Source organism: Neopelma chrysocephalum, unplaced genomic scaffold (genome assembly GCF_003984885.1).
Source record: "Neopelma chrysocephalum unplaced genomic scaffold, ASM398488v2 Primary Assembly neopelma1_43, whole genome shotgun sequence".
In the NCBI taxonomy this organism is placed as follows: Eukaryota; Metazoa; Chordata; class Aves; order Passeriformes; family Pipridae; genus Neopelma; species Neopelma chrysocephalum.
This window is the reverse complement of record NW_020897702.1, coordinates 2,863,610-2,884,782: the sequence shown is the minus strand read 5'-3', so window position 1 is coordinate 2,884,782 and position 21,173 is coordinate 2,863,610. Positions and strand designations below refer to the sequence as shown.

The following is a 21,173-nucleotide window of genomic DNA, read 5'->3' as shown; positions in this document are numbered from 1 at the left end:
GTAGCATTTCTTGAGCCAATGGATGAAATAAGAGCACAAAGAAACATGATTCTTTAGTGTATGCAAATTTATTCAACTTGGCAATTATTTATTTACAACTAATGACTGATACCAACAGATGAGGTAAAAATATGAGGTATTGATATGAGTATAACATTTAAAAATGCAATTATCATAAGGTATTCTCAATGGCAATGTAACAATACAAAATACTGTGGTAGCTGAATGGTAGACATAGCATAATGTGCATTTTAAAGAAATCTTATTTCAACAATACATGGCTTAGAGATGCCAGAAGCACATGGCAGAGCTTCTGCAAGGGTAGGAAAACAACCCTACCTTGCTAATGGTGGCAGGTGGCACAGAGCCCCTTCCAGCTGAGCGATGACTTGTCAGTCAGGATAAAACCACTGTACAGGTTTTCCCTTCTTTTCCTAAAGAAATGACGTACTGCCAGACAACTGCCATTCCCAGGGCTACAAATTCTGAGCCCATTAATACTGAGGCACTATTGTATTTATTTATGCAAACTAATGTAGCAGAAGTACTCTAATTGCTCATGGTTTGGAAAACAACCAGCATGAAATCTGCTGCCATGGCCACAGGCTTTTGGGGAGGAGGTGCTCCTTTCTGGAGTGGCAGTCCAACTGGAACCAGGGGACCAGAGTTGCTCTGCCAGCTCAGGAGCCACCACTTGCTCCAGTGAAGGCTGAACCTGGGCAGTGGTGGTGCCCTGCAGCCAGTGGATGACTGCCAGACCTCAACATGGCCACATAAGGGTGCTCCCCTGTCTGCAGGACTTAAAAGCACGCAATAACTGCACATTGCAACGATTGCTGGCCATAAACTCAAGGCAGGAGCTCCCAGGGAGCCAACCTCCCTGATCCTAGGAGTTACACAATAGAACATGGGTGACACAGCTCACGGGGGAAGATGACAGTGACTTTTTGTCCTGCTGCTCCTCAGAGACACCCTGGAGCACCGTGGGTCACCCTGTGTACCCTGAGCTCCCACTGGTGTTCTTCCTCAGATTGCAGGACTGTCCCCCACCAGCACAGCCCTTATGTGGGTGCACAATGGCACATGGGACCATGGTCTAACAGCTGTCACCATACATGGTCCACCCCACAGCCCCCTTACCTGGGCCAGACTCAAAGCACTGGCTTTGAACACATTTCCTGGTTTACAGAATCAGAGCACAAAGCTGTAGCTTCATGTAGGAAATGTATCCTGCTTAATCAACCTTGTACTAAATCTTCATGGATTTTGTTGAAAGGACTGAGTTAAAACACTGGCTATGAATGACTCAGTTGGTTTATGCAGCAATAAATAAAGTCAAAGTGAACAAATGCGATTAATGAATATCAGTATTAACAGGCTTGTACATTCTTACTGAAGCATAGATGTAATAACATTTTTGGTCTTAGGTTAGTTAAAAACATTATGGAACCCTGCCTCAAAGGTAACATTGACAAATTATTATTATTACTTTTAAAGCATTCTTCCATTGGCAAAATAATAGGTCCCTGAAAATGAAATTATGTAATAGACATAAATGGCTCCTACTCCTCATAGTCAGGGGCTAATCCTGCTCCCACCAATGCCTACAGAGGTGGGATCATGCAGATCAGTGCAACGTAAGATGAACATGCTTGCTGTTACAATAAAAGCAATCTTTTCAAGCATAATCTACATTTAGTCTTTTAAATCTCCAGTATGTATTTAAAAGCTTAAAAAAGTGTAGTTATTTGTATAGTAAGAATATATTAAAAGGTATGGTATTCATCTGCATGTCTTTGTGTCCACTGGATGTTGTACACCTGCTTTGGAGTTTCTTAATGATTAGCCATCTCTACGGGAGAAGGAAAGAGCAACACAGAAACACTCAGAACCGAGACAAAATGCTTAAAAAAAAAGATTTACAGCTTAATAACTTACCGGTCTGATTTCAGACACCTCAGCAGACACAGCGTTATCTTGTACTGAGAATGAACACTTACTTGGAACGCTGCAGATAACGAGGTTCTCTAGTGACAGAGATACCATTAATTAAGGCAACAGGTAAGTTTTCAACATCTTGTACTAACAGTCACAATTCTGCAGCTAAACATAAATGGCCTTCAAAATGTCTGTCTGTCTCAGATGCATTTCTTTATATATTTTATTTGGTGAAACTGATTCAGTCCTTGTTATTTTTAAATGTACTATAACCTCCTCCTTCCTTAGTTCCTTTAATTCTTCCTACATCTATTTCTATGTAGCTTCTCATAGCACACACAAACACAAAACATATTTGAAAACAGGCATTTGTTATCACACAAATTATTCCTGGTAGCTCTGTGATAACAGCAAACACAGCTTATGTAGCAGTGACACACTAAGGAACAAGTGACAGATTCACTTAAGGTCCAGCTGATGGAAGTGATTTTCACTGAGTTATATACAAAATAATTAATTTATACATATACATATACATATATATAGATAGAATATAGATAAATATATACATACTGTACAAGATTTATTTACAATTAAAATATGCTTCTTAGAAGCCTTTAAATACCAGAGTTATGTAACACACAAGTAATGGCAATAATCTGTCTTTAGGGTAATAAAAGCTCTCTGAAGAAATGTTTAGTTCAATAATCAAAACTAATGAAAATTAATGCAGAGGGGGTATGGGGGGGTGAAGGTGAAGTCTACAGAATAAAAGAACTTTCCTATAAAATTCCTGTTTCAACTTTTTATAGACCCAGGTCTGGTCAGATCTCCACAGATAAGTAAGACCTTTGCTTTCAGTATTCCTGTTCCCTGCCAGACCCTGATTTATGCTCACATGCTCCCAGGAACACTTAGATTTTTGTTTCTGGTCCCTCAGCAATCAGAGGCTGAAATGAGTTTCTGATCCTGGCAACTTCTGCTGCACACAGATGTCCAAAGCCTTTGTTGTACCACTCTGGGGAATGTCCTCTAAAGAAATGAGAAGAAAATTATTGAGAAACTTAAATACTCAAGAAATATGCCCCATAGAAACAGGCTTGCCACACTTCCTGCTCCCCGCTCACACGATGGTAGTGGAGACCTCAAATACTTGCAATTGAAGTTTTCCCTTGCCGTAATCAAATAAGCAGATTTTATTTCTAAGATCACTTTGTAACAACAGTAGGCACTGAGTGGAGAAAAGACTGCAGGAAGACTCCAAAGCAGCAAAGCTATTCTGACCAGACCCTCTGTTTCCAACATCTCCCTTCCCTGAGCTTAAGGCTTTTGTCCTACTGAATGGACATCTACTTTTTGTAGGTGGGATACTTACTTTAGGTCAATCCTGGAGATATGGGTCAGCCTGGCTTTTCCTGAGCCACACGGCTCTATCAAGTATTGAGAGTCTATCACGATGGCTCGCACAGCTCCCATAAGAGTAGCCTCTTCGTGCTCCACAGAGATGGCAACCAGCATGCACATTCCCTTTGGTAAATCTGTCCTCCATGTCCTGCAGGAACATATTCAAGATGGAATCACTTTAGCAATGAAACTTTTGGGCATACGAGTAAGAACCAGAATTAAAGTTACAGTTTGCTTGTCTGCTTATCCTGTTGCTTGCAATGCCAATGGACTTGTCCTAGGAATTCATATTGCCCAGTTGGTAGTCTGACTATGATGTGGAATGGGCACCCATCTACGTTGCTACAGGCTACAGAAGTTTTGCTTCTCCACAGGAACATTTTGTAACCATTATGCACTACAGGGCATGATAGAGCCTTTTGCAGACAGTTTTGGAAAGGAAATAGAGTGAATATAAGCCATCTGGCAAAGGCTGAAACTGTGCATTGCACCCATTCACACTTACAGAACAAGAAATGCAGTTTAGTAGAGCAGAAATCCTCACTACTAGGCACACTGACTTCTGAAACTCCCAGCATATGTTTCAAGGTCATCTGAATTAAAGAAAAAATGTTCTTTCATTTTTTCCTTCTCCCAAGTTTCTAGCCTCTCTTACATGCTGCAGAAGTTTTCCACCAGGTTCAGGAGATCTAAACTTTAATACTTAACATTTTTTTCTTGTTCTGTAAGCATTTTCTACATATTCTGGTGTCTCACATCTTTCTTGTCTGCCTTGAATCTTAGAGGATAGGTCTATGCTCCTTCTTATACTGTGGGAAGAAATGAGAAATTCCTACTGTGCTAGGTAAACATGTGGCATCTTGCTGTGGACTGCCTGAGACAGGGATTATGCTTCCTTGGGAAGTATCATGTTTTAGCAGGTAAGCTGCTTTCATGGACTGTTGAAGTTAGGACTTCAGGAGATAATTTTAACATTCTGCATTTTTCTTACATGAAACTGAGCTGTTATTCAAGACACTGCAGGAAGATACTGGCCAGAAGGTTTTATATGTGTCCGTGCATTAATAAAATTGATGAGCTATCTTGGCAGATGAACCACATGGGGAGTAGGAAATCATACCTGAGATCTACTGTGAAAAATGATGAACCATCTCCTGTGAGTGCTTGCACAGTGCTTAGATATGCCCATATCATTTTGGTAACTACATGGCACTGAGTTGGGCCATTTGTGAAGTGGAAAGTTCTGTATCCCTGAGATTGCAGAAGACTTATGATTCCTATTCCCAGTTTCATGGAGTTAGGCCAGTTTCAGTAGTTCTCTACATATCTTACAGTAGTAAAACCAGGCATGGTACCTAACTCACCAAAATGCCATGATACTTAATGAACATTAAACATTTGTGGGTTCTTTCATGAAAAGCGATGCCTGTGCAGGGAAGCTGAGTGCTGTGTTAGATCCCAGGCATATGAAACATTTCCCCTCTCCTCTTACCATTAGAGGCTTCTCTAGGGAGCCTAATCCCCTTGTTATGACTGTCGAATTGAAAAAAAAGAAGAGAACAACTAAGTTGATCCTTTCACAGCCAAAAGTTTGATTGAGAATGAGAAAATTGCCGTCTGTTAAAATATATTTATTCCTGTCCCCAGAGGTGTATTATAATTTCACTGTTCACTTCCCACCAATCATAAGGTATCAAATTGACGGCGATATCACTGGCTAGCCTTGCTCTAGACTTAATCATATAAATCAAAAGAGATAAACAACAGAATCTGACAGATCTGCCTGAGGGCTGTTTTCAGCCCTTAAAAACCCACCAGGATTCATTTTTATGAGATGTATTTCAGTCCTCTGGGGTCATTCTGCCTGGGTTAGTGAAAAGAATGAGAATTTGATGGCAAGATTTTTCTTTAACTGATGTGACTGCGCAGCAGGTCTTTAAAGAACATAAACCACCATGAAACCTAATAGTGAACTAAGTGGCAAATAAGAGGACCCAATTATGGTCATCAAAACTTCCCTGCCACTTCCAGACAATCTTCTTGGTGCCATGCAGAGGGCCAAATTTATCACTGGCTAAAATTAATAATATTATATAAGAAGATTATTTATAAAATAGAGGTATGTTATTATAGAAAATATAGACTATATAATTAATTATAAAATAATTAATTTATCCCAGTATGTATAAGGCAAATTAAATAGAGTAATGAGAGCACTGGTGTTTTAACATTATGAAGAACTTACAAAAAACATTTTTGAAATCTTCCCCTAGGAGTTCTAATAATTCTTCCCTTATACCAACAATATCTGCATGTTATCGTTCTCTAAGAGACTGCTGAAGTTCATAAAAGGGATGTACTTTTGTAATTATATTTTACTGGGTTCATCTTTTTCCTTCAATCTTTGTTCCCTGTAATACAATTCTGACTCACTAGACTACTTCCTTTGTCAAAACTGCTTTGTACTTCTCTGGCACATCATTTCAATCAAAGAAAGCAGAGACCAAGAACAGGAATGCACAAAATCATCCTCAAATAAATAACTGTAGGACTGACCCTGTAAGTGAAATATGACAGCAGCTCCACAATAGCTCCTAGCAAGCAAGGGCCAGGATTTCAAAGGCAGAAGGTGCATAAGAAGATTTTTTTTGACTATTCTGTACAGGCACATAGACAATGGCAGAACTGGGACTGAATGTGGAATACTGATACACAGCTATACGTTTATTTGAGAGATGTCATCCCCTTAAAGGCAGAATATATGCCTACTGCCTCTTTCTGTTCATTTCCGCACTAGGATTTTTATGGATCAGCATTTTTTGGTTTACAAAGACTCCAACTGAAAATCCAAGATACATCTTATATAGACACTGTATAAACAGCCTTGGCTTAAAAGCACCACTATCTTCTCTACTAAACATTTGGCTCTTAAACATCAAATGTTCCCCAGAGAACAGCAAAAGCAATGTAAAAAACAATTGGGTTCTATTTGCACTGTTTTGACAACAAACAAAGCTAAGAGAGAACAGCAGCTATTATCAGACATCTGTTCTAAGGAAGAAATTATATTTATGGCCTCAGGAATATGTGCTGCTCAAATTACATCAGAGAAAAGGTCAGAATGCTCTAGGTGTATGATTCTAATTCAGTTTGAGAAAGCAACACTGCTGCCCAGCAGTAGAGTTCTCAGAGCACAATTATACAGATGTGAAGGCTGAGATAAGTCCAGATCTTCCTTGATGCACTGCAGGAAGCAAAAGTACCGGAGAACCACATTTAGCTTACCTTAGAACGACAAAGTCTCGGACAGGATGAGGAGCCATGCTGTTCAAAACATACTGATAAACTTCTGTCTGCTTGTCCAGGCTCTCAACCACCTTCCACTGCAAGAAGTCCTCATCCCAGAGATGACGTTCTCTCAGTACTCGGTTCAGGACAACTGATGGGGGGGCTTCAACTTCAGCTGAGGCTTTCCAAAGCCTTAATGGGTTCCCATCCCCAACCTGGAGTAAAGTAACCAAGAACACAAACCCCCATGATTTATATGCTTATGTTCAGCTGATGATAACTGAAGGCAAAATCTCAATACGTGTGTCTGACTTCAGCTTCAGAGCATTCATATTTCCCTGCTAATCATCAATATTATTGCTATTGCTTCTGCTGTACTGCATATGAAAACATATGCATTCTAGTCCTGGATGGAAAACTGCTCTCACAACAGTATATATCTGGACTAGTTCCCATAGTGCCAGAGAAGTTCTGTATTACTTCTGGTGTAACAGACACTTTTTCAGCCCCAAGCACCCTAAGTATAATGAAGAATATGTGTGTGCCAAAGAAAAAACAAGTGAGAGACTGAAACCCTGGGCTGAAACAAAGCAACCAGCTTGGGCAATTTGATACACTACCTGAGACTGAGGGTCCATTAACCCTCCTGGTTAACTGGTGGAAGAGCAGAACATATGTTGATTCAGTTATGTGTTGGGTACACAGATGTTTGCTCCTCAAAATAGCTGCAATGGAGGTTGGGAAAATGCCTTTCCATGAGCACAGACTGCTTGCTAAGTCTTCCTTGCTCACAAGTCCTGTTTCTTGAAACAGCTCCACACATGCAATAAGGCAAGCAGAAAGTGCTGGGCTATGCACCAGGTGAATGTCCTAGACTGTACACATACAGCTTTTCTGCATGGTCTTAGGGGTCATATTTCCGGCAGTAAACAAGTTAACTGTAATCACTGGATCTTGCAAGCCCTGCTTTTCTAACCCCTCCCTACCCTAGCATTCTCACATACCATTGTCAGTGCTTCAGAAAACTCTAGTACCTCCCACAGATCCAGGATTGTTTCCCCAGAAACCCACCTTAAATTATTTCATGCTGTTACAATTCTTTCTCCCCAAATCTTTCAGTTCCCCAGTTACCCCACCCTAGAGCTGCAGAGACTCCCAATCCCCTCTGTAGTCTCACATGCCCTCCCTTCTTCCACATCCTGCCCCCACCTGAGCCCCGTTGTCCCTCCCTGGAGAGGTCACTCACAGAAGCTGGCTACAAACCAGAATGACTGCAGTTTCTTTGCCCTGACAGAGGAGCTGCACTTTCCCAAATAGGGGTAATGCTGCCTCCTACCTCCTCACCATCCAGATCACACATTTGTCCCAGTGCCCTTCCCCTACCTAACTAGAATAATCCACTCCTAATCCATCCCCTCCTCTCACTAGCTGCTTCTGGTTTGGAGATCTCTGTTTTGCTATTGGATTTCCAGCAGCCCTGTACTCCACTGTCTGCAGGGACCCTACAGCACCCTCCTCCTGGCTGCAGTGGTCTGGCTTTCCCTGCAGAAGTGATGGAACTTGGAACAAATTCAGAAATTTGAATAAAGCTGCAGTATCAAAAATCCACCAGTGTCAAGGACAAGAGGATTGGGGATAAAACTGGCCATATGGCTGGTCTGGCTAATAAAGCACTGGGCAGCCTGAAAAGATTTCATAATATCTATGTTTTGGCTGTGTTCTCCAAACTGCCAGCAAACATCAGAAGCTGGTTAGAAACTTTGCATGTCCTCCCGTTAGAGAGCTTACTAAGGTAATGTTCTCTGTTGTTTAATGTTCCAGCTCACTCTTTGCTTGTGTTGTTTGCTGTTTCACTTATTTATCTGGTTTGGAGACCTTAGCTTGCTTTATGTGCCTTTTCCTGGAATCTCATATTTGAATCACTATTATATTACATTTTTAATTGCTTTTAGTAGTCCTTAAAAAAAAAAAGTGTGCCTTGCCAGAAAGAAGGGTATGTATTTAGCCATGCAACATGTCAGGGTGTCCCATAGCTAGGCTGTAATTTGCTTAGATTTCTTTACTGCTTCTTCCATATCTCCCCAGATTACCTTTTTGTAGGCGAGTTCTGTGTTCTCTATACTGGAACATGTGACCCATCCTTTGAATTTCTCTTTTGCTTCTTTCTGGAGATTCTGCATGAGATTTTCCAGGTACATCTGATAGTTCCCTCCTTCCTCATCCACTTGTTTCCCGAGCTCATCCAGTGTGGGAGAATGCACTTCTGCATCAACATAGGAGTTTCGGGATTGTGTGACCATCTCGTGTGGGACCTGTGCCACAGAAGGGAGGGAAAACACACAGAGAAGGCCTCCTGCTGAGAACTTTTCCTTAAAGCAATGTGTTTCTAGGCTGATGGACCATTCAGCATCCAATTGCAATGAACCTATGATCTGTAAAATGTATACCTATTTCTATCTTTATGGAAGACGGAAAATCAAAGTAGTCTAATGAAACAGTCCATGGCTCAGAACAGCACTACTAATGCAGAACCATATTAGACTGATCAACTGGATGTCAATACACCTCTGTTTCTCCTTCAGCCCTCAGAAACATTGCCTTGTGCTTTTGGGGCAGGGAGACAGGAGCATTTTCTCTCTTCCAGCTGCAGTGTAAGTAGCTATGCGATTTAACTTTATTGCATGACACACAGAAATAAAGTGTATGAACTCTTCTTTTTCAGACAAATAAGTTTTAATTGAGGTGTTAAAAGCATTGTAATAAACTGAAACTTTAAACCAACAGATTTTGATTTAAATTAGACTAAAATTTCATAATCCAGTGATTTGGGTTGAAAACTGTCACAGAATAATTACCCTGCATCTTTTGCATACTAGAAGGGAACAGCTATAAAGAAATGAGATAACTGAACTTTAGATGAAGCAAGTTTACAAATAAGTGAGGCACCATCAATCTCTGAGCTAATGCAAGATGGAAAATGTAAGCATAAACAAAAATACTTCAAAGGATGCTGCATTATGTGGCCATGAATAATGCCGTTTGAGTCTCTCACTCACCTCAAAAAGTTTGTTGCATTCCATTATCATGTGAGCAAGTCCCTGAGTAGCTGCCAGGTTTTCACTGAGGTCCTTCTGATCTGGCTTCCCTGTTGCATATTTTTTCTGTATTAGTCTGTAATTGAATTCAGTATCTCAGGTAAAAAGAGCTGAACTTTTTAATAGGAAAGCAAACAGCAGCAAGATGTTCTGAACACTAGAGAGGAAAACCTATTCTTTGTTTTTATTTATCACAAAGACTGCTCAGACTGTTGGGCCTTTTTTAAAGGAAAAATGTTTACCTAAAATATTGTTGGGCCAAAGGTAAAAGCAGGAAAGGTTATGCACATCTGCATTATGTGTTGCACATTTTGAAATGGATTTTTAACAGACATGGTGTAAAGTTACTGCTGTAAGCACTGGCTCAGACACTGGTTATACATGTACATAAGCAAGAATCGCAGTGTATTCTGAACCAGAGGGATGAAAAAAAAATCAGGAGGGACCACTAATGTTTAACCAGGTCTATGCTCTGTTTAGTCTACACTCACCATGTTACACACCATTAAAATGTGGCCTGAAATAAACTTGGTTTCCCAAATGGCAAAATGTAGCTAGAAAACTGAAAGTGAAAAAACACTCACTGAAAATCTACATATTTGCCGGGGTTTTGAAGTTGTTAACTCACTTGTCTACCATTGGTTTCTGTGTTGCCATAGTTATTATATTGTCTCCTTGCATTGGCTAGCCAAATGGCCAATCCCCTCCTTTGCCCAGCAGCCCTTATAAGCTGCGGGAAATTTGAATAAATCTCTCTTCGCTGCTGGATTCCTTGCGAATTCCCTGCCACGAGGGACGGGCGGCGGGGGGGTGATCCCAGCCCTGAAAACCTTCACAGAGCGGCCGGCAGTGACCCCCCAGAAACCCCTCCAACAGCTACACATATTAAAATTGTTTAAAACATGGTCAATCTTTGACTTCAGCCACTGCAAAATCAAGCCCTTTCCCTTCACAGATGTCAACACTAGTCACACAAAACTCACTAGTGCCCCATTGAAAATTTTGCATGGAAAGCAGGCACTGCATATTCTCAACAGACAGCCAGAAATGCCTTCTGGGCTTGTGAAAACAAGTGTACTTCTGACTCTGCAGCATGGGTTTTCCCCTATCGCTGAAGCCATGCCTTGTTTAATGTGTGCTGGAAAGCAGATGCTTTGGAAAGTTTTGTCCTGCATACCACTGAAAGCATTACTCTGTATTAAGGATATGACTATTTATAGTGTTGAGAAGAAATGTACCTTGGTGAGCTTTCTTTCTTCACTATATTGAGATGGAAGAGAGAGGGGGCCAGACAAACAGCTATGTTCATAGGAGTCATCTGATTCTCCTCCACGGAGGTGACATCACTCAGAAAGCACAGCAGAGTCTGCAGAACCTCCCGGTTCTCATCGGACATCAGCATGATAGCAGCCTGCACCGCCTGCAGCCGCTGCTCCTTGGGGACGTCTGAGGAAAAGCAAGGGACGTTCAGAGGCGTCAGTTGTAGGATCAGATAAGGAGCCAGAAAGACAGTTAGCACAGACATTCACAGTCCCCATAAGTGTTCAAAAACCATGTAGATGTGGTGCTTTGGAACGTATTTTAGTGGTGGACCTGGCAGTGTTAGATTAATGGTTGGACTTGATGCTCTTAGAGGTCTTTTCCAACTTTAATGATTCTATGATTCTATGATAATGGCTTTGTGAAGAGGCAGATGACAGGGGACAAAGGGGAAAAGACTAGCTGGCTTCCAGAGAGCTGTGGTTTTTGCTCCTCCATCAAGCACAGCTTGCCACACCAGAGTATGACAATTCTCTATTTGAAGGCTTTTCCCAAGAGAGACTGAACTTCATTTAAAGTTTATGAAGGGAGAGTAGTTTAAATGGTATTTTTCAGGTTTCTTTTCTCCCCTAGGAAGACAGTTTGAAAGTCTTAGCGAAGCTTCGGGAAAACACTTACATCTGTGTCCTAAATCGTAAAAGAGTTTAATGAAAGAAGTAATGGATATGCTTAAATAGCACTTCAGACAGATTCAAGTCTAAAACAACCATAAGTTTTCTCAGTTTGGACTTCAAGCCCTCCTCTGGGCATTACATATTCTCTATATAATTGAATAGAAGAAGAACAAAAGCAGATTTAGAGTAGAGGGATCAGCCAGCTTTTAAGATTTGACTGGTAGCCTTGTACAAGCACTTTATTTTAAAAGCTTTCAGACATGAATGACAAAATGAACACAGCCTAATGCTTCTAAAGTATCTAGAAGCAGCAAGGGCAGGTCTTTCTGAGAAGTCAGAGAAGCCTTTGCTAAATTCATGCAACATGTCTTTTCTGCCCATATTGCACCCTAGTAATCCCTCCCTCCCCCTTTATTGTTGCTCTGAGGGGTCTGGTACATAAAGAAAAAGACCAGCCAGCTCTTCAAGTAATAGGTAAACATTAGGCAACTGAGAGTTTTAGGGAAATGGAAAAAGTTTCATCAATGCTATGCCAAGTACGACTACTGCCCTAATCATCTCATCCCCAATCCTCTGTGTTACAGCAATTCAAGCCATTCTGGATATATGAAAAGGTCTTGGATACATGAAAAATATCTTCAGTGAGTTCCAGAAATTTGTTGAACAGAATGAAGGGTAAGAAAAACTCCCAGCTACAGATTAATTTAATTGCAGACATTATGAAACACAATTGGTATCCCAGCGATTTTCAACATTTTTCTTTCTGTTAAAAGAGTTTTGTCAGTACTGTCTAAAACAGAAAAATTTATTTGTTGTTGGTCACATGGAAAAATTCCCCAGTGCTACTCATTCTTAATCCAAGGATTGTTCTCCAATGTCCAGAGAGACCATCTTTTCCTGTTCCTACCTTGGTTTAAATGGACCTATCCTCAAGTCTTTATGAAATTCTTTGAATTAGTAGTGCAGTTCAAGAAAATCTTTCCGAGCACGTTTTTTTCCTTTTGACTACTGTAAAGAAGACTTCTTCAGACTTCCCACTGCAGTACTACACAGGCATTACAGAATCAGCTCACACTTCTTTTTACATTTTTTGTTGGCTGGTATCAATATTTCACCATTCAGCCTCATGGCTATTGTGAATCCTCACACCAGGCTCCTGTCTTGGAAAAGGGTAGTCCTTCTGGCAACAGACCTACTTATGCCAATGACATTGGGATATACCATGTCTCTCTTCCATTGGTGAGAGGGCAGTTTACGTGCAGTCTCTTCTGTGCCAAGACAGGACATTCCCAGTTTTCATCAAGCAATAGTTTAAAGGTGATTTGTTTCCAAGGACATGTAGTCCTTGCAGTGGATAATCTTCTCCTTTGCCACTTCACTATGGAAACAATTGTGACTGCCATTTTATTAGCAGCCAGAATTCCTGTTGCTTTTCTGAACGAGCTTATTAACATGTGTGTAGGCAGACAAGACCTGCAAATTGTGAGCAGGAAAAAAGAGGAGGAAATGATGGTCCAGAACGAGGCACCAACTGTTTCAGTTCACTTGTGTCCCATGACATCATGTATGGCCAAATTCACTAAATTTATTTGCAATGCTGTCTCTCTCATGCAGAATCACAGCATTCTTTACCAGCTACAGACAGTGGGATGCTAAATACATTAGTGACTATGAGCCACAGACAGATTTTTACAGTAAAGGGAAGCAACGGAAGTAACTGAGATTCTTAAGCACTGGGATTATACAGTGTTTTAAAATGTCTTCCTATTTTTTGGCAGCTGAAATGTCTGCAAGTGAAAAGACTAGACACACTTCTCTTTAGTGCTTCCAATTATTTGGCTTAGGCTGCCTGGGTAGGGTTTTCTGCATCTGCCAGAGAACTGGCTGACTGGCCTTCATAATGGACATTGTCAGGAAAAACTCTAATTCCTCTGGCTTTTCGGTGTTTCCCTTATTATTTATTTCTCCCTCAGTCTGGAGAAGAGTTACACAGTCATTTCCTGTTCTACAGGGATTTTCATCATTCTGAAGCATTTGAATCTCAGATTTTGCTCAAGATTGCTTATGCTGGAATGAAAAGAAGAAATCCTCAAGTTTATTTCCTTCTCTAAGGGTTCTTTACATAGAGCTGATAATCTACATGAAGGCAGCTTGTTTTTTGCATATACATTTTATTGACTGTAATGAAAAGGCAAATAATCAAAAGTCACAGCAAAGAAGGGGGCTGCACGGACACATATTCTCATTGTCAAGTACCACTTCTCTGTGCCCGGAAGACTCACTTATATTGAGATGTCTGCATGAAATGTGCCCACATTTTTAAAGAAATCTGACAAAAATATGAGTCTTCACGCTTTTTATGTCCAAAACAGCCTGTCCTTCTGGGTTCTTTCTGATTGTGAGGCTGATATTTTCAAATCTTCTTAATATTTGAAGGTTGTCTTTACATTAAATTTGACACTGAAACCTTTAGGTGGTTCTAAAAATCTCTTAGTGACAGATTTTGATGGCAGAGAAGTTCTTTTATATATTTCAAAGGTCAGCAGAAAGAATCCCACCCAGTGTTAACATACCAAATCTATTTACAGTATATTACTATATAATATATAGTATTTTCTAATTGTTTATAATAAGAGAAATACATCAACTTACATTGATAGATGTGCAGAAAAGTCTCTCCTAGTTTACTTGTGAGGAGAGGTTCCGGCAAGTCCCTGAAAAATTGCTTTACCATGTCTGCCACATCGTATGCTGACTGGTCTTCATAGCTGACGTTTTCTGGGGAGCTCTCATTCATCTGACGCAGGGCCTGGATTCGGGATTTCACTCCAGATTTTCGAAACAGACCCACCTAAAAAAGTGAAAAAGAAAATGTTACTGAAAAAATATTTATTTGTTTATATATTTATATTTATATATAAATCTGTTATGAGGGGCTTTGATTATGACCAAAGCTTGGGTTGCTTATTTTACTCTAGGGTAAAACCAAAGAAAACTTGCAAATGTGATGCTCATGACTTGCCCCCAAGTCTGGCAGGCAAGCACACGCTCTCAGAGCAGGACTGTAAGGGTTAATAAAGCTGCTGCTCTCTGTCCTATCCAAGAGGGAGAGTTCAGAGTGCACAATTTCCCTGCTGCCTGAAGGGTGTAAGCAAGATGCTCAGCTGATATAAATCAGCATGGTTTGCTTGGCTTCGGTGACTGACTGTTGATTTACTCCAGCTGAGGATCTGGTTCCTCATGTTTATTTGGGTATATATTTTGAAGACTAACAAGAAAATATTATGCTTAGCTAAGTAATAAATGCTGTGGCAAAAGATTAGTACATCCTGGTAAAGCTTTAAAATCAAGACCAAACCTATTTTTCACCCTTCCTGCTTTCCCCTTCCTACTCTGCTTCCAAGAGTTCTCCCAAATCCCACTGAAAAGCCGGGTTTGAAAGTGAGGGCCACAGAGAGATTACTTGTGCAGTGTCACTAAAATACATTTTTATCCTGTTTGCTTTCTATTTGAAAGGAAGTGGTAATTCTTCAAATGATGCCTTCAAGGCAGTGCTGCCCTTTCTTGTCCTTCTCGCCAGTGGAATTCCCCTAGGGCGCATTCCTGAGCCTAAACCGCATTATTTATTCCCAAGTCAGTTTACAGTATTTCATTTGGGAAGTGTTAACACTGTTTCCCTTCAGTTTTGCCTGGGAAAAGGTGAAATATGGAGAAAGACTTATGGAAAAGGCACATTTCAGGTTTGGAATTATATACTCCTGTTCCTCTGTGACCAGCTTGCTGGTGATTGCAGCAGCTTCCTGAATGGCATAGTCCATCAACAAACGTGTACAAGCAAGGAAATAATGCCTTCTGGCCTTCTTCCCCTTAATTCTAACACAAAGCAGCACAGAGTTCATGTAGGACCCTCCTCTCCCTAGAACACCTCCTATGCTCTACTGGACGGTATTCAGGACTTTTGTTAATTCACACGCAAATGACACTAATTACACAAATCACACACTGTGCAGATCTGTGAGGGGTTTATTTATTTATAACAGAGACGAACTGCTACACCAGACTGGCTGTGAGGAAGCTCTTCTATGTGCTCTTACTGATGAATTTAGTATCACTTGTGAGTTAAATTTATCTATAGGAAGTAGAGAACTGGAGTGTGCCCTGTGTACTGTATTTATGATGACAAGTGAAGCTCCATTCTTGTTTCTGGTAAGAGAATACAAGAAAGAGCATCCAGCTCTTTAATCTATTTTTTCCTTACACTTTCCCTTCTTAAATCCCTTTTCCTCTTAGAAATGTGTGCTGAAGATACATAAGGACACTTGCTAATTCTGTCAAAAAAAATAAAGTTTTGGCCTGTGGTAGATAAATGTGAGAGCAGAGGCTCAATTATCTGCTTTTGATGGAAAGAGTCCTTGCTGGTGTAAAGAACATTTAAAAACTTTCAGCTAAGTCTGATTTGAGAAGTCAGATGTCAGATCATACCCATACAATCTCCCGTTGCACATCATTCTGCTACTCTTGACCTCTGGCTTTGTTTAGTGATATTTATCCAAACTCCTATTTCCTTTTTTCATTGAAAAAATTAATAATTAATCAAAAAAGGACAGTCCTTCACTTGGAAGAAAAAGATGTTTTAGGCTCTGTTCTGCAATATTAAAGACTCATTCTGTAAATAAAACCGGACTATAAATCCAGTGGTTGGTCTGGCCCAATTTCTTTACTATCGTCACGCTGTGGATCATCTACCATGCAAGTAGCCATATGATGCATCACAGAAACAGACACAGTTGAAAAAGGCAAAGCAGTTTTTATTTCACAAGCTGAAACTGAATAACATATCCTACAAATAATGGTGAGGCTTCTCATACCATTTTAGGTATTTCAGTGGCAGGAGCCAGACCTTACAATGATTTAGAACAACCTCAACTTTACCAAGTGTGTGCAAGTAGAAGCTCTGATGCCTGTTCAGGACTCTAGACCACCTTCTGCAGTGCACAGAAGAGACACATAAGCAAGATGCTGAGGGAGACTGGGGGCTGCTCAGACCTCTCTCTAGGTATTAGGAGACTTTGAATTAAATGGGAACAAAGGGAATAACTGTAAAGATGAGAAGCTAAATTGCCTGGAGGGTTTTGGCCTAGAAAGGTTTTTGGTGAAAAAGTATTTTAAATGGTCCTGATCTGTACTTCTCCTCCTTCTTTTTCCACTGAATATTTTCCCAATTCCACCCTGAGTGGAAACTCAAGCTGAGTTGAAATGGCACTTCACGTACCTCTGATGCTTCCCAGCAAGTAAACCCTGTCTCTCACAACAGATATTTGTCCCAGACTTCCCACTCCTTTTGACTGCCTCAAATCTCTCAAGAGCTTTTTCTTTCTCTTCAGTGTTACACTCCCTTTTACATTCTCCCCCATTTATCCACTCTCTTCTCTTTCTCCCTATGGCTCTGCTTCTTAGCTGACAAACTCTATCCTTACATCTGCTGTTCTTCTTACTTGGGCCAGTGTCTCCTCCTCCAATCTCATCACTGATTCCAGGCTCGGTGCATCACTTTTCTTCCTACACTGAGTTTCCCAGCTCAGGGCACAAACCCAGATGACCACTGTGGCAACCAGGCATGTTACTTATTGAATATACTGCTTCTACTTGTCTCTATGCATCTTTCCCTTCCATCCCCTATTAACACATTTCTGACAAATTATTTGTCTCGCCCCTCGGCTCCTGTACTACATATGGTCGGTAGAACTCATCTCACATCACCTTTGATACCTTGGAGTTAGATGTCATGGTTTGACCACCACAGGATCTCTTTACAGAGAGAAATTATAGGAAGGACATGTGTCATTCCCACTGGCTGCAAAGGGAAATGGTTGTGATTCCCAGCAATGCATTTACTTTTTAGATTTCAGTTTTTGAGAAGATGACTGTCATCCAAAAAAACAACCTGAACAGCAACCAGAATGGTGATCAGAAAAAGCAAAGATTCAGAACAGACTATTTCTACTCTTTTCATATGCTCAGACCCAGAGAGGCAGCAAAGTCTGCAGAGTAAAATGCTAGTTGCTCCTTTTGAACTTACAGCTATCTAAAAGCAGTTATGGAAGAGGTCATATGACATGAGGTCAATAACAGTAGAGGACTGAACATAATCAGCCAGGGGGGTTCTCCCTCCCAGTTCTATGTTCCTAAAAATACATATCTGCATCCTTAGGGGAAGAACAGTAAAAATATGACTAGTATGTCCCTGCTCTATAGCTAAAGAGAATTAAAAAATCTGAAACACTTTGAGCATGAGGGTGTCCCAGCTGGCTTGTTGTAGCTAAGAACACTATAAAAGGCAACGTACCATAATGGCTTTGGCATTGAACCCCTGATGACCTAAGTATCTGGATATATCTGACTCTGTCAACAGAATACTTCAAATATTTTGCTGAGTTTGCTCTCTATTCTTGGACTTTCTTTCTTTGCTAAGTAAATAAAACCTTTTGTACCATGTCTTGTGAAATGGTGAATGCAGTTAACCCTCACTGGCAACAGTCAAACATAAGCAGAACAGATAGAGGTAAAAGTTGGGAGTCCTGATCTCTTCCTGGGTCTGATTCAATAGACCTCACATCTGATTCAATAGATCCAACATCATTCTTTGAAGTAGACTATGGTATACAAATCAGTAGAACAGCTGTAGCTGCAAGAATTCAACAGATTAGCTGGATACAAATCTCAAAATGGCAAACCGCTAGTATTGGCATCAAGTATCAAATCACCAGAGATTTGGGCCCAACATGAGATATAATAATCTTCAAATAATCCTGGTACTAAGTACAAAAAGGCTCACCATTGCTTGCTTAAAGTGGCTTTACAGAAAAAATCAACCAAGTTCATGGAGTGAAGTTCATACCTGATCTAGACAGTTGCTCCGTAAGTAGCGTAGTGCTTGTTGTATGCTCTGGGGAAGAGGTTGTCCTGTTCTCTGGACATGAACTATCAGAGGCACACCAAAGACATTCTTGTCCTTGTAGTCAGGGACTTTCATCCTCTTCATGAACTTTGGCACAGACCTGAAAATTAACATGAACAGGCTGCATGAAAATATCAGGGTATTTACACAGTCTCTCTGAGTAACACTACCGACAGAAATTGGTAGCTGGGACCTTTTTTATGAAGATGGTGAAATAATGCTTACTGCACAATTCATGGACACTTTACAATCTATATGACTGATGAATTTGTCAGCTTGAATAACTGGATGGCCTATGTCTCTAAGACATAGCATAAAAATCTGTTCTAATAAAAACTTTTACTCTGCAGCTGCCATCCAGCTGAAACCAACATGGTTTAAAGCATCCTTCAGGGACTCAAAGGAACAGCACAGCAAACCGAAGTGGAGAGGGTATCTGACAGAAAAGGAGGTTCAGTTCTTTAACAGGCTGAGTGACTATACTACCAGTTACATGATTTAGTATTTCAATTGACTAACAATTTACAATAATAAATGATAGTGGGAAATCCCTATGTGTCAGATTCACCCCTTGTGTTACATGATTTATTTTAGTCGCGTAACTTAAGTGAAGCTGGTGAGCTTGCTTTCTTCAAAAAATGATGCTGAAAACAAGAACAAACTGGATTCTCCTTGTGGGAGGCATGACTGCCATGGAATCAAAATAAAAAGGATGAATAGGACTAAGATTTTTCTCATCTGTATGGGAAGGAATTAAAATTCAGACTAAATTACCTACTGAAGAAGTACAGCATATAACTTTACAGCTATTTACAGTCCAACTCTTATAAATTCTTAGTGACTGATTATACAAACTGAAAAATATATCTCAGTATGAAAACCTGGTACAAACAGCAGGTCTGTATTCCAGTTTGCTTATTTGAAGTTGGTTAAGGTGAGATTCATTTCAGTACAGATGCTGTCAGTTAACCACATGCTGCTGCACCAAAGGAGAATAGTGAAATGGAGTTTATTCTTACTGAATTTTAGTTCTCTAATGGAAATTTAGAAAGAGTTAATAGTCTGGACTACCTCTATACACAATCTAGAAAAAGACACCTCTGGAGGGTGACTGAAACCCTCAGCCTTGGATATAATGAGCTGCTTTGGAGTTGCTTGTCGTTTTCCTCTGATCACAAACAGCTGGCCCGACTTTCTCAGATTACGTTTATAACAGATTAGACTTCTAACTTTTTGTAATAGCTGATGTTAGTGAGGTGAATCTCACATGTAGTCCTTTGTATCTAATTTTCCATTTCTAAAGGAAAACTTGTCTTATCTAGCTCACAGATGAATTTAATGGGATTTTGGTGAGGTGCTTTGAACATGAAAATCACAATGTAAATGTCAAGTCATACTATATTTGGACTCAGTGTCTCGGTGTTTTAGGGAGTTTCTGTTACCCTTTTGATTATTTCTCAGGTACTTATAAACTCTTATCTATGCCCATTTCTATTTCTGACATACCTCTGTCTGTGGAGCCTACCAGGGTCTGTATACCATTAAACACACAGGTTTCTGTAGCCAATTGCTACAGAAGGAGCCACATTGCCAGCATTCACGTCCATCTGCCCTTCACTCCACTCCCTGAGTGACCAGGTAGCTGTCACAGCTGTCAGGGTTGCAAGCATCCTCTAACACAGGTCCTAGACTAAAGCTTGCATCTTTTGATCTGTAGTGAAAAGTGCCACAACTCTTCTAACCCTTCTTTTACAGAACAAACAAACCAATATCAAATACATAAAGTAGCAGAAGCAGCTGTTTCTTTTCAATTCTGGGTCTAAGACTTACTGTAAACTTCTCCTGCTTTTTAAAGTCTCTATCCTACTCCTGTTTATTTTTCTGGAACTGAAGTGTTGTTAGAAAGGCCAGTGTTGTGTCTCTGTTGGAGCACGGGAGTGAAATTAAATTTCCACAATCTATTTTTGACTTTGCCAATGAGTCATTAGGCAGCAGTGGATTAAAAGGGACAGTTTCAAATCCTACAGTTGCCCCTTCTAATTCCATTTACTTACTATCAGAGTAAACAGAATTAGGAGATACTATTTTTTTCTACAAATAGCTCTTTTTCCAATTATCAATGGTACTTACCAGGTCCAACCATGTTTGTTTGACATGGAGTACTTTTCCATGATGGCAGTAAGACGAAGCAAAGAGAATTTTTGCAGAAGATTCATTTGGGCTGCTGACTGATTGCTGATGTGAAGTGATGCAATAGAGCGGCTCAGGCGATGAGAGACTTGGAAACTATGCCATCGTAATCGCCTTTAGCAAAAGAAACAATAGAAAAGTCAGACAATGGCTTTAATTGGGCAGAAAAGATGGTATACTGTGAGATAGGGCTGGGCAATATATAAAACATACATAAACATGCACACATACATTATGGCTTTTGGTGTGTCAACTGAAATAATATGTACCCTGGAGATAAATAAAACAATTTGCTCAATCTCTTTAATTTTAGAAATGCCCAAGTTTTGTCTTTTTAAAGTTAGATTCACAAGTGGATGTGGAGTT

General features: G+C 40.2%; 1 protein-coding gene across 6 annotated transcripts in view; it reads right to left on the bottom strand.

The window, feature by feature from the left end:
- Window positions 1-52: 52 nt before the first annotated feature.
- STARD13 (StAR related lipid transfer domain containing 13) overlaps window positions 53-21,173 on the bottom strand; it is a 300,545-nt gene continuing 279,424 nt past the window's right edge. For all 6 annotated transcript variants that reach the window (XM_027677746.1, XM_027677745.1, XM_027677747.1 and 3 more), the window contains 9 exons: window positions 20,748-20,921; window positions 18,558-18,717; window positions 14,312-14,510; window positions 10,964-11,171; window positions 9,687-9,801; window positions 8,721-8,942; window positions 6,628-6,845; window positions 3,314-3,490; window positions 53-2,970 (listed from right to left, as the gene is read on the bottom strand). In XM_027677746.1, coding sequence (XP_027533547.1) covers window positions 2,853-2,970; window positions 3,314-3,490; window positions 6,628-6,845; window positions 8,721-8,942; window positions 9,687-9,801; window positions 10,964-11,171; window positions 14,312-14,510; window positions 18,558-18,717; window positions 20,748-20,921 — 1,591 coding nt within the window. In that variant the 3' untranslated portion in view covers window positions 53-2,852. The remainder of the gene's footprint in view (window positions 2,971-3,313; window positions 3,491-6,627; window positions 6,846-8,720; window positions 8,943-9,686; window positions 9,802-10,963; window positions 11,172-14,311; window positions 14,511-18,557; window positions 18,718-20,747; window positions 20,922-21,173) is intronic.